We start from the raw sequence: 14,338 nt of genomic DNA, 5'->3' as shown, positions 1-14,338 counted from the left end.
CATACATGTGACATATGTGAATGATATATTTACATACATACGATTCACATGTGAATAATATGTTTATATACATATGATTCATATGTGAATGATATGTTCACATACATGTGACACATATGTGAATGATATGTTTACACACATGTGACATATATGTGAATGATATGTTCACACACATGTAACACATATGAATGATATGTTCGTACACACATGGTACATATGTAAGTCATATATATACACATACATATCAAAATTAAATTACAAATGTAAATAAATTTATAGAACCTTACACGTGTTTCTTTTAACCAAAACATTTTAAAATTACATATCTCTTCAAGAGAACCAATTACGTTCCACTCATTCGAACAAATACTCGAAATTAAAAATATTTGAACAGTGACACACGTTCGATCAAGAGCCCAGAATTAATTTTATCTCTTACGTTTCTACGTTAATCAAACAAATATTAATTGAACGAAATATAACTTCGATTTATTATTGCAAGAATAATATTTATTTCAGAATAAACGATACTTTCGAATAACAACAATGTTATTCACCATCGAAGGGCTAATCTGTTAATCGATATCTCGCCATTTTACAAAATGAGAGCCATGGCCTCCGGGCTTTACCAAGTATCAAAAAATAAAAACACGAAAAATGTTCAGTAAAAATAAAGAACAGAAAAGAAGTAAAAGAAAGTAGAAGGAAATAAAGTTTGTATCAGGCAGTGATACAAGAGAGATTGAGACAATATCATAGTGATGGGATCGTGAATAGAGATATAAAGCGCAATGTAAGTAAATAATATACCTATGTAAATCTACCTTTTTCTCGTGCCACGCATGCATACTGGTCTTTGTTTTGTCGTACAACCCGCTCCATTGTTCGCGCGGTTGTTCAGAGACCAACCCACCCCCGTAGATCAGTTTTAGCGTCTCCCATAAGCGACGTACATATTCCATGGTGAGGAAAGTAAGAAATGGAACGCAACTCGTAAGAGGAGATGGCAAACGAAATAAAGAAACAAAATACAGAAACCAGAGTAGAGAAAAGAAACGTACAAGTGGAGAAATGAAAGAAATCGTGCGTGTCTGGATAGTTGGCGCGTCAACCCCGTTGAGGATCGTTTTCGTTCGACCGCCAACTCGCCAGCCGCACACGGTACAGAAAGATAAACAAAGAAACACAGAAAGTCGAGTCGCGTACATGTGTGTGAAAAGGCAAAGGTGTCGATTAGATTATTTTCTGTTGTTTTATTCGGTTGTTTATATTTTTGTGCGAGATTGCTAATTTTTTTTTGTTGTATTTTATTCTGTTCGCATCATCGAATCCCGTGAAACCGAAATCGTGGAAGTCGGGCTCCGTGTCGCCAGTCGGTCGTCGAAAAGCGCAGAGAAACAGAAGGCAGGGCAGAAAGTGAGATACGATACGATAAACACCGCCCTGATCGTTTCTTTAATGTTTTATGGATTTAGGAGTCTGGGATTGCGCTGGAAATTCTTATGACAATTTTTGAGATATTCAAGATTTTATTTTTGAGTGATTATGTAAAATGTAACAAATTTTTGACTAAATATGTAAGTTACAGTGACTGAATTTGTCTTACAGTTTTGTGAACGATTGATTGAGCAACTGAAAAAAATTAGTGAATGATATTTAAAAAATTTAATAAATTGTGATTGTTGGTTTAAATGTAAAAAATTATTTTTGACCAAATGTGGAAATTTTAGTTATTGAATATGTTATACAGTTTTATATTTATTTATTTAATTGCTGAGTGACAGATATTAAAAAAAATTATTAAATTGTGATTTTGGATTAAATATGAGAAATTAGTATTCTTTACTGAATCTGCAAGTTTCAGTGTCTAAATGTGTTCTATAGTTCTTTTATTTATTCTAATATTTTAAATATGAATTGAATTTTGACTGTTCAATTAACAAATTAATATTTTTAATTTCATCTGAAAATTTTACTAATTGAATTTATTATATAATTTTGAACTTGTTCAACGCATTTTTTTATAATCTTAAAAAAATTAATTCAATTGTAATTATTGTGTTAACTTATAATTATGGACTAATCGATTAAAATATAAAATTAAATTCAATCAAATTAAAATTAGAATATTTGATTATTTGGAATGTGTTAAAAATTTGAAGCTACAAATTTGAAATTTGAAAATTCTTTTTTCATCATTAGTTTTGAAAATTGAAACATTCAATATTTTATTAATTATATGAAATTTACAATATTAAAATTTGAAAATTTATTTCTTACTGTAAGGAACGAAAAAATATGCAATTTGTAAAATTATACTTGATGTTAAACATTGCACTTAAAACAATATTAAAAACCTGAGAAATATTTTAGAATTTGGTTTTTTGTTAACATTTTCAAGTTTGAATTAATTTGTGTTAATTTATGGAGGATCATACTTGAGATAAGTCAACAAAGTCAACTTTAGTTTAAATACTTCTTGAGCTGAAATGGTTGTCTTTATCAACTAATTTATCTGATAATTTTCGTTGATTTAATTAAATGATAATTATAATTTAAGGTCACGAAATTCACAGTGTTTTCTACAATATGGTTGAATTCTTAAACTTTTAAATTTCTGAATTATCAAATTACTAAATGCAAATGTATAATAATTAAAATCTCAAGAGTGGTGAATTCATGATATTTTTTTTCAAAATAACCAAATTCTTAAACATTCAAATTTTTGAATCATCAAATTACCAAATGCAAATGTATAATAATTAAAATCTGAAGGGTAGTGAATTCAAGATATTTCTTTTGAAAACAACCAAATTCTTACTTCCAAATTTCTGAATTACCAAATTATTAAATACGAATGAATAATAATTAAAATCTCAAGACAAGGGAATTCATGATATTTTTTTTCAAAATAACAACATTCCTAAACCCAAATTTCTGAATCCCCAAATTACCAAATGCAATTGAATAATAACTAAAATCTCAAGAAATTACATTCACGCTCCCTTTTTCAAAATAACCAACTTCTTAAACTTTCAAATTTCTAAATCCCCAAATTACCAAATTCAACATAAAAAACCTAAAGACCTTAAATTCGCGGTACTTCGCAAACCGTCGAAATTCGAGAATCTCTAAACCGCGAAACCAAGCGCAAACTCGCAGTGTCAAAAATGGTATTTAAATTTAAATCATGTTATCTCCCCGATCTGTCCAAAGTTTCGCGCGTCCGAAATTCGGCAAATTAAATTTCGCGAAATTCAACAGGAATAAAATTTTCACGTATCATTCCCCCGCCATCATTACGAAATAATCGTCCCGGTGACGAGCGTGTTTTAATTACCCCGGCCAGTAAAAACAAAACGAAATAAAAAAAGGAAGCTTTGACGCGAGTTTCGAGCTTTTTATCCGACGATAACGGGAACATAGACACAGGATTCGTTTGCCAAAGCAATTGATTCTGAATTTTCTATCCGTGGACGCAACGCTGGCGCGAACGACGCTCAGCAAACATAATTACCGACTTTAACACGGACGTTTGCTAATTAGCGACTCTTTTTGTGCGTGGACGGAGCGCAAACATCGGCGCAACGCTCGTTCCGACCCTGTTGACAGATTGAATTATTAAAAGGGTGCGTTTCCACCGGCTTCGTCGCATCCGTACAAACTCGACCCGCGTTACGCTTGCGTCAGAATTTTTAATTCCTGTCTGGCTAGGTCTAATAACAAAAAAAGTCGAAGAAAAAGTTGCCGCCGGTAAAACGAGCTGCGAAATTCGGACGGGAAAGTTGATTTTTTTCATTTGGATCTCGTGAGTTCCACTTGTTTCTATTACGAAAATAATTCTCTGGTAGGCTTAAATAGTACGTTTTAATTCAATTAATAATTCATTTGAATGACAACAAAAATGCGTAGTAAATTTGTGATCAATTTAAATAAATTTAAATAATTAGAATAATAAGAATTAATTGAAGTAATTTCAAATGGTAGTAGGTTTAAATAATAATTCGTTTGAATTCAATTAATAATTAATTTTAATAACAACAATAATAATGAGCTGTTAAAAGTAAATCTGTGATTTAAATAAATTTAAATAATGAGAGCAATAATAATAATAATAATTCATTTAAGATACTTCAAATAATAGTAATTAATTTATATTAGGTCAATAAATAGTTTAAGTAAAAATAAATGATCATGTATAATTAATAATTAATTTAAATTAAACCTATAATTGATTGAAGTCAATTTAATTAAAAATGGTAGTAATAATTAATTTAAATAAAATCAATAACTATTTGAAGCAAATTCAAACAATAGTAATAATAATTTTAATAATAGATTTACTGTATAAATACATTAACTTTTACTTGCATTTTAAATTTGAAATAATATCACATTCAAAAGTCCCGCCACATCCGCCATATTAGCTCCTGCGCAGTCTTCCTGCGCCCCGGTACAAATTCTCTTTTCTTTTATATCAACGGAGTTTCAAGAATGTTATAACTAACTAATAATTACTAATTAATTAATATGATAATGAACATATTAATAATAATGAATTTCCAGCACAGTAAAGTGAAATTTTAAGACATAAAAATGAGATTTAATTGGAATAATCAGGGCGGTGTCTAATGGCGTCTGCCGATCGACCGGTCGAACGAGCCACCTCGAGATCACCTACGAAATAATCGAGGGCCGTGTGTGTTTTCAAGGTGTCGTTTCGCGAACACGTTTCCGCGGTTTGACCGGATCCAATGGCGAGCCACCACGAAGAATCCATCGTGCGAGCCGTGAGTGAAGCGTTCATGCTAAAGCAGGCTCGATTTCATAGAATAAAAACCTCCACGGTCCACGTGTAATTCACCTGGCCACGCGTTTCGTCGAGATTCTGTGCCGAAATGGCGACAGATCCCCACGATCATCGTAATGACTTCGAACCCGCAAGGTCATCGTTTTCCAATCGAGTTTTCATTCTTTGGTCGTCGAATACGATTCTCGTGAAGAGTTTCACGATCACGAGTCGATGGGACCCGAGATGAACACTGGGCATTTTGTAAATTTTTTAATATCGTAATTTCTCAAAAGTTTAATGATAAAAGAGCAGTAGTTTTTGAAATTTATTGTGGTGTGATTTCATTTGATTTTGTGTAATTTCAGAAATTTCAGATCGTTTTATTGGAAAAATTTTTTTAAGATAAAAAGAATTTGTTTATGAAGACAATTTTAAAGACAACGTTCAAAATTACTCGTATAATTTTTTTGTGGAATCTGATGTACCTTATTTTTTTCAAAAATCAACAATATTAATAACCTTTCTAATTAATGAAACTGATGATCGAGTTTCAGTAGTTAATTAAAATTTCCAATAAAAAACACTGAATGTTCAATGGTTCGAATAAAATTCAATATCAATTCTCTGCAATTCAAAATTACTGTAATTTTAAATTACTTTTAATTAATAAAAGCTAAAAAATTCCAGTCGAATCATTTACAATATTCCCAATTAAAAATTAAAATTTAACAATTTTAACAAATAATTTAATTAACATTATTCCACAACAAAAAACCACTTTCATTAAAAATAAAAAATCCCCCATATTTCAAAATTAAACAAAGTACATAAAATTTCATTAAAATGATGAAAGAATATAAATTAACTGCCGCTCTTTAAAAAATTCCGTTATCTCAGAAGTGAGATATAATAATTTTTTAGCGGATTTAAAACACTCATACGAGTGTTAATCACCGGTGTTCATTCGCGTTTATCAGCCGCTTATCACGGATCCCGTACGAGCGTGTATAATCGCATGTCGCATGCAACGAATTAATCATCTCTGTGCACCGTGAAGGACGGCAAGCGTTTTATTTTGTTCAATTTTCATTTTTTAAAGGCATCAACCCACTACCAATCGCAAGCACAAGAAAGGGAGAGACACACACCGAGACCACGGCTGGGAGAGTACATCAGAAGCGTTTGGTGTACATTTAAGAGAAACGTGAACGAAAAAGTAAAATAAAGAAAACAGAATGAACAAATTCGTAGACGGCTGATACACGTAACAGACACGTGCGGATCACATAGAAAGCAAAGCACATACCAACACGCGACTTCAACCGATAAAATTAACAAAAATTCACTTTTGTAATAAATTCATCTTGCTTCTTTGAGTGTGAATTTTTGAGAAATATTGAAGTCGCGTTTTTAGGAGAAATAATGGCTGATGTGCAACCTCGAATTCTTCCAGAGAAAATGGAGGTTGAAACTCATTTTTGTGGATTTGAGATATTTGTGAAGAACCTTCAGATTAATTATTGTAAAGGACGCTAATTTTTTCACAACTGCAAACTTTTTAAATTTGCAACTTTTATATACAGAACATTAAAAAAAATCACCCCTACAATAAATCACTAATTCCACTTAAAGAACGTATACCATAAAATCTCATACAACATCTTCAAAATAATCTTGAAATCTCCCATATAAATAATCTCGAAATCTCCCTTATATTCTTCCCCACAAAATCTCCTATGGATACTGTTAGATTTTAGTATAGTAATAATCTTATAGAGTATTATACTGTATTAGTATAATCTTATAACCTTAGACTATACTCTAAGAGACAGTAATCTCTACAAACATCGTCTTCACAAACATCACTTATTTCGCTTCCTCGTATTTCAAAATAAAGTCCTTCGACCACCATTTTGTTCGGAAAACGTTTCTTTTCCCTGGACGATTGATTCGAAGTTGCACAAGGACGTCGAGCAGAAAGCCAAGGTGTGTTGAAGGGGTGCCGATGCATGTACGTGGACCAGGGTCGTGTAAAAGGGGGGTTAAGTAACAGGGTTTCGTAGGAAAGGGACCAGGTGGCCTATATAACGTTGGAGACATTCCGGTACACGCGGGCAAACATTCTATGGCGACGCTACGGTATTTGGTGAAAATTGGATATCGGACTTCAGGATGCTCCGAACTAGCGAACCGCGATATCGAACTGCTCGAATCGTTCGATAGTTGCCAAGTATTGCGAAGCCCATTAATCCTAGACCCGTGTTCTTGAAAGAAAAATCTCTTTCCAAGATTAACTTTCGGCTTCTGCTTTAGATATTTCGCGACGATGCCAATGATTTAAAACTTCGATCTTTATTTTTTTAACGAGGTCATGAATTTATGGAGAATTTTGTTCTGAAGGGAATACTCGAGCAAAAATTAAATAAAATTAAAATGGACTTTGTTAAAAATTCATGAAGACAGATTTTAACATTTAGAGAAAATAAATTAGTTTCGGTAAAATTGTACTGAAAGTTCGAATTGAGGGTTTTGTTAAATGTTAAAAGTCAGACTTATTAAAATTTTATTGAATTCATTAAAATCAAATCAAGCCAAATTAGAATTGCATCAAAGATAGTTAAAACTGTATGATATCAAGTTAAAATTGTATCAAACCAAATTAAAGTTGTATAAGATCCATTAAAAAGTGTATTACGTCAAGTTAAAATAGCATTAAGTCAAATTAAAATTGTATCAAATTAAATTAAAATTGGATTTGATTACTCTTGATGAACCTTGATTTTTGTCATGAAAATCAAGCACATCAATCACCTAACATGTCAAAAAACTTTATTTTAAAGGAATTAACCATCTCTCGTTAAAAAAAAGAATAGAAATTACACCTCCATTTTAAACAAATTAAATACCTTCATTTTGAAGAAACTAAAAAAAAAATTTCGAAGAACGTAAATTACACCCCTTTAAAAGGAAAAACCCCTGATTAAAAAATGTTTAGAAATTACTCTCGTTCTTAAATACCAAGTTACTCCCACCTTCAAGAGCGAAGAGATTAAATACTACAAAGCTCCCTCAAAGCTTATATCTCAACCATCCCACCCCATCTTCCCCAGATTTTACCCGACCCCTTGAAACCTACCTAACTTAACCCCCTCCAAACGACCCAAATTTCCACCAATTACCGCAATCGTGTACGTTCTGCAGGTGAAATCGCGTGTATCCAGAATCGGGTAGGGTATCGGGGGCGGTTTTCGAAAACTCGTCGCGTTGTTCAAACGTGTGTACCGGGGGTTCGTGGGGTGTGGTTGTAGGTTCCGGTGACTTGTATCTCAGAGGTTTGGTACGGGACGAGGGGTGGATCACGAAAAACAAAAGACTTACGGCGTCTGCCACGAGGTGTGCGGGCGGGAGGGCTGCCTGCAAGTGTCCACTCTTCAGCAGGGGGTCGGCGAGGCCTGCCACGCTGGCGTGTAAGGGGCTCGGATGGAGAGGATGATGTGGTGTGGTTAGGTGGGCCGTGGATAGGAGCGGATGCCCGTGAGAAGCGGCGAAGGCCGAGGATGAAGGGTGGGCCGCGAAGGGCGAGGTCGTCAAAGTTTGGGTATTCAGCGAGGGCGGGGTGGGCCCGGCAGCGGGCGCGGGCAATGGCAATACTGTACTTACGTCCGAGTGGGCGGGCACGGCGTAATTACCCTGGATGGTGTAGGCTTGCCCACCAGCCAGGATCAATGGCCCACCAACTTGGGGTTTGGGGCGATAAGGGATCGTGGCACCTTTGGGAGGGGACTGAAACAGAAAAAATAACACGCACGAGTGCGAATACACCGGTCAACATCACTGACAGTGATTGCTTTTTGCTGCTCCTTCTTGCCTGGATTCGAGTGCTAGTTCGGGGGGGAAATGGTTTATCACCCTGGTCTACGGTTTCTGGACCTAACACGTTTGCTGGGCCGCTTTTTTGGGCAATTTCAGCTTTTTACTTTAGGTTGTATAATTACGGTGGAAACGGTATGATAGACTTAAAGAAAATTGCGGTAGAGGAGAGAGATAATTAAGAGGTCTTCAGTTGGTGTTTATGGGGATATAGTAATAAAAGCTCTAGAAATTAGAAAATTGGAATATAAAAATACATTAGCTGGAGACTTTAAGTTTGGTAATTTTATGGAAAAAATAGTTGCAAAATTTTTTGGAAATTAATTTATCTAAAATTTAAAGAAATTGATAGGAAATACTGCGACAGCAAACGTGTTGAACAGGTACTCTAATGATAAACTGATCAAGAAGCTGATTTCTTTGTATTCTGAAATATTACATTATAGTCTGATTGGCACACGAATTAACAGAATTCATATTACATTCTTGTATTATTTTACAAACAATTCTAATATAAATCTTGCAAAACAAAGTGTCAGGCTATCCTCGCTGGTGTCGATAAAATTTGACAAGGTGACAAATCTATAGGTACCTAAAGACTTTGATAAAATTGATAGGTACTTGAAAACTTAAATAATTTCAATGGGTAACTGAACACTTAATTAGGTACCTGATGATCTACATGTATAACATGGGTACCCGAAAATCTACACAGATATCAGAGGTACCTGAAGATCTACAGATATCATAGGTACTTGAAAATCTACTCAGATATAGGTACTTGAAGATCTACACAGATATCTTAGACATCTGAAACTCCGTGTAGGTGTATAAAGGTACTTTAAGAAACTTACACATATTCAAACATGTACTTGAAGAAATTGACATACGTTCAAATAGGTACTTTAAGAAATTTATATAGCAAACATTTACCTTAAGAAACTTGCACAGATTCAAATAGGTACCTGAAGAAATGTACACAAGTCCATATAGGTACTAATAGAAATATGCATAGGTGTAATTAGGTACTTCAAGACTTCAATAGAAACCATAAGCATCTGAAGGAGGATTTACATAGATGCAATAGGTACCTTAAGAAATTTACGTAGGTGTACGCAGGAACTTGAAGAATGCAACAGATGCAATAAGTATTAGAGGAAACCTAATAAGGTGGTATAGATAGCTGGGAAGATGTGCATAGGTGCAAATAGATACCTGAAGAGTCTGATAAATACTATAGGTATTTGAGGAAACCTACACAGATGCAATAAGTTCCTTAACAAATTTACATAGGTGCAAATAGGTATCTGAAGAAAGTTAACCACATTCAGATAGGTAAGTAAAGACTTCAGCAGGTACCATAGGCATATACCTATATATAGGTTATATAACCTACATAGTATAATAAATATCTGAAGAAACTAACATAAACTAACAAGAGTACCAGAAAAGACATAGGTACGTAACCTCTATTTTGAAATAACATCCAAAATATATTGCTCCACACCTTCAACACATTTTCCTCGAGATCAAGTACCTAACTATACCTAACCTTGCACTTTCAAGCCTAAATCACCTCATCAAATTTTATCGAGACTTTCAAATATCAAGTTTGACATTTCCACTTTGAAATCCTAAGACCAGGGTGATATGAACAAGAGGACGTACTGGCCAGGTACGTACCTCTAGCATAACACAGCAGATGTGATATATGCACTGCGTGATTGCCTCACTGGTGCCTGATATGGTTACTGCACGTTCCGTCGAATTGGGCAGCATCTCAGAGGCAACCTGAATCGAGGCACCGGTCACTTCACGGATCTCCTTGATCTTGGAACCACCCTTGCCGATGAGGGAACCACATTGAGACGCTGGGACGATCAACCTGAGCGTAATCGGTGGCCTTGGTACACCACCTCCGCTCTGGATGTCGTGGAACTGAGAACACCATTCCTCGAATTTCTTGCATATCAAGGTGAACGCTTTGAAGATCGAGTTTGTTGGCCCGGTCACAGTCACTATTCGCTCTGGACACGAACCGTCCGAGATGTTGATCTTCGCGCCCGACTGCAAACAAAATTTATTGGTAAGTAAATGGTTTAGTTTATATTGGATATGTAGAGATTTTTAAATGGGCAGGATAAGATATTTGGAAATTCGTGCGTGTTTGTACTACTTAATTTTTGGAAATGGGTTTTGCAAGTTTCGAAATGCAGAAGGCTCAAATTCCTAAATTAGGAATTTTCAAATTTGTACATGGTATGTTTTCAAATTTTGAATTGTAAAATTTGAGAATTTATAGTTTCTGAATTTTCAAGTTTTGGATGGCAAAATTCCCAAATTTTATAAGGGAAATTTGTTAAATTTGTAACCTGTAAATTTTCAAATTTCTAATTGGTACATAGTCAAATTTGTGATTTAGGAATTCTCAAATTTCTAACTTAAGAATTCTCAAATTTATATCTTGTAAATTTTTAAATTTTCAATTACAAAATTCTCAAACTTATACCTTTTGTATATTTTCAAGTTTTTAGTTGCAAAATTCTCAAATTTATACCTTGAAAACTTATAAATTTTTGTTCACAAAATTCTCAAATATTTAATTGGTAAATCCTTATTTTATAACTTCTAAAATTGTTAATGCGAAAATTATCAAACGGACCTTTCATTAATTTACAAAATTTATTAAAGCTGAAATTTTCAAAACCTCAAAATTTAAAAAAATTTCAGAAACGTCTTCAAAATCTCAAATTTTAGAAAGTTCAAACTTGTAAAATCTCAAAAATTTCAAAACCTACAATTTCTGAAATTCTTCAAAATTTCAAAACCTAAAATTTCTGAAATTCTTCAAAATGTCAGAACCTTAAACTCCAAAATTCTTCCAAATTTCAAAACCTTAAATTGCAAAATCCTAAATTTTCAAAAAACTCAAATCTCCAAAGTCACAAAATTCTAAAAATTTCAGAAACACAAATCTTCAAAATCTCAAAAATTTCAAAACCTAAAATTTCTGAAATTTTTCAAAATTTCAAAATCTAACATTTCCAAAATTCCTCAAAATTTTAAAAGCTTAAATTTTCAAGACCTCAAAAAATTTGAAGAACCGTAAAATTTTCGAATTTTCAAAGGCTCAGTTTCCAAAATCTCAAAATTCTAAAATTCCAGTGTCTCAAAATACCCCAAAAATCTCAAAACACTAAATTCACAAACTTTTAAACTTGCAAGTACATTTTAGTACTAAAATGTTCACAAATATTTATTAATACCAAAAATTATTAAAACCAAAACATTTACAAATATATTTCTCAATCAGTACGAAAATATTTCCAAGCATTCCTTTATGCAGAAATGCTCATAAATATATTCCTTACTACATAACCGTTCAAACCACAAAATGACCCTATAGATAAGCGCAAAGCAAAATTCAGTGTAGCTAAACGACGCCTTTTTCCAGCTGTGCAACGCGTTATTTATAGTTCCGCCTCACTGTGCACTGTCACGTCATTATCATTGCCTGATAAATGATAATCACAACGGTGTTTGTCGTGTTTTCCAACGACTGATAGAGCCACAACTGCGTTCCTCCGCGCTCGAGCGATTAAATACCGGACAATGGAAGTTGAATTAAACTCCAACCAACGAATACACGTTATTGTTCAAAAACTGCATTAATCTGACCGTGAATCAAAGCTACCAACCTTTTTGTTACAATATTTAATTCCAACCATTTTACATTCATTTAACACGTATCAAATTAAAAAATACATTACGATTATAAAAAAATACTTAAACTTGTTAAAATATGGAACGTCATTTGAAGCTTTATTCTTCGGAAATTTTTTAGAATTTTGAGATTTTGGAAATTTGAGTTTTTTGAACATTTAGGATTTTCAAATTTAAGGTTCGGAAACTTTGGAGAATTTTGAGAGTTTGCAAGTTTGAACTTTCTAAAATTTCAGATTTTGAAGCTTTGTGCTTCTGAAATTTTTTAGAATTTTGAGATTTTGGAAATTTGAGCTTTTCGAACATTTAGGATTTTCAAATTTAAGGTTCGGAAACTTTGGAGAATTTTGAGATTTGCAAGTTTGAACTTTCTAAAATTTCAGATTTTGGAAATTTGAGTTTTTTGAACATTTAGGATTTTCAAATTTAAGGTTCGGAAACTTTGGAGAATTTTGAGATTTTGCAAGTTTGAACTGTCTAAAATTTGAGATTTTGGAAATTTGAGTTTTTTGAACATTTAGGATTTTCAAATTTAAGGTTCGGAAACTTTAGAGAATTGTGAGACTTTGCAAGTTTGAACTTTCTAAAATTTGAGATTTTGAAACTTTATTCTTCTGAAATTTTTTAGAATTTTGAACTTTCTAAAATTTGAGTTTTATAACTTATTAAAATATTTAAAAAAATTAACTAAATATTTTACGCTAAAAGATGATTTTTTGATTGAAGGCAATATGTAAATGATGTATGATGTATTTTCATTTGAATGAGCAGCTTATTAATATAATGGGAGACAAAAAAGATCAGATTTTATTTTAAGAGATTACAAGCGTTTATTTTCTAAGCCAGGACAATGTATTTTTTGTTTATCGTGCAACAGGGGCCACTTCATACAACGACCCGTGAATGTAGGTCATTGGAAGTTATTTTAAATCTCTTTGTTCTAGTAGCCTTATACGTTTTAACTACCTGGTGAATCAGTTATGCAGGTTAAAATATTAAGCGTGTGTTGATTGGGTGAATGTGTGTTTGTGGGCTATTCAAGGATGGGAGATATTGGGTAATGGGTAAATTTTTCCATAAACAGATTTTTTTTACTCGTTTTTCTAATGTTAATATATTTTTTAATGTTAACATCTTTTTTAGTGTTCTCATTTTTTTCAGGTTAGCATATTCTTTTGGACGTTAACATTTTTCAATGATGATATATTTTTTGAGTGTAAACATTTTTTAATTTTAATATTTTTTTTTTAATGTTAACATTTTTTAATTTTAATATATATTCATATATAACTGACTAATTAGAAATAAATAATATATGTATGATAATTGAATGTTAAATTATTGTAAATTAATTCATAGTATAGAAGATTAAGTTATGGTACAAATTATTGAACTTTGAAGTTTAGAGATTTGGTAATTTACAATTTTCAGATTTTCAAATGACAAAAACTTTGAATTATTAAGTTATCAAGTTTTTTTGATTTCAAAATTAAAAATTTGGAAATACAGAAATTCCAAATTTTCCAAGTTCCAAGCATCAAACTTAAATTTAGAAAAATTCTGAAAAGTAGCACATTTAAAAATTTTTTAATTTAAAAATAAATTTCTTGTTTTTCTTAATTTCAAATTTTCAAAGCTGAAAATTAGGAAATATGAAAATTTGAAAATTCAGAAAATTAACAAACTTTAAAATTCATAAAATTAAGAAACCTGAAAATTCAGAAAATTAGCAAGTTTGAAAATCTAGAAAATTAGCAAATCTATAAATAAATATCTCATCTCCAAAAAGTGAAATTTCAAAACTTCAAAATCTCTGAGTCATCAAAGTAAAAAAATGTTCAATTTTTAAAAAATTTAATGATTTCCCAATATAAAAAATTATTGCAAATAACTAATTAATACCTTAAAAATTAGTGATAATTTAGTGAAATAATTGACAGTAGCATGAAAATT

General features: G+C 32.2%; 1 protein-coding gene across 11 annotated transcripts in view; it reads right to left on the bottom strand.

Moving 5' to 3' along the window:
• mub (poly(rC)-binding protein mub) overlaps positions 1 to 14,338 on the bottom strand; it is a 187,129-nt gene that overhangs the window by 41,197 nt on the left and 131,594 nt on the right. For 9 of the 11 annotated variants that reach the window (XM_076539094.1, XM_076539093.1, XM_076539095.1 and 6 more), the window contains 2 exons: positions 10,346 to 10,729; positions 8,171 to 8,575 (listed from right to left, as the gene is read on the bottom strand). In XM_076539094.1, coding sequence (XP_076395209.1) covers positions 8,171 to 8,575; positions 10,346 to 10,729 — 789 coding nt within the window. The remainder of the gene's footprint in view (positions 1 to 8,170; positions 8,576 to 10,345; positions 10,730 to 14,338) is intronic. The other 2 variants (XM_012293142.2, XM_003706670.3) reach the window with 1 other exon arrangement.

This window comes from Megachile rotundata, chromosome 13, assembly GCF_050947335.1.
Source record: "Megachile rotundata isolate GNS110a chromosome 13, iyMegRotu1, whole genome shotgun sequence".
NCBI classification, from domain to species: Eukaryota; Metazoa; Arthropoda; class Insecta; order Hymenoptera; family Megachilidae; genus Megachile; species Megachile rotundata.
The sequence above is the reverse complement of the archived record's forward strand: the minus strand, read 5'-3'. Positions and strand labels throughout refer to the sequence as shown.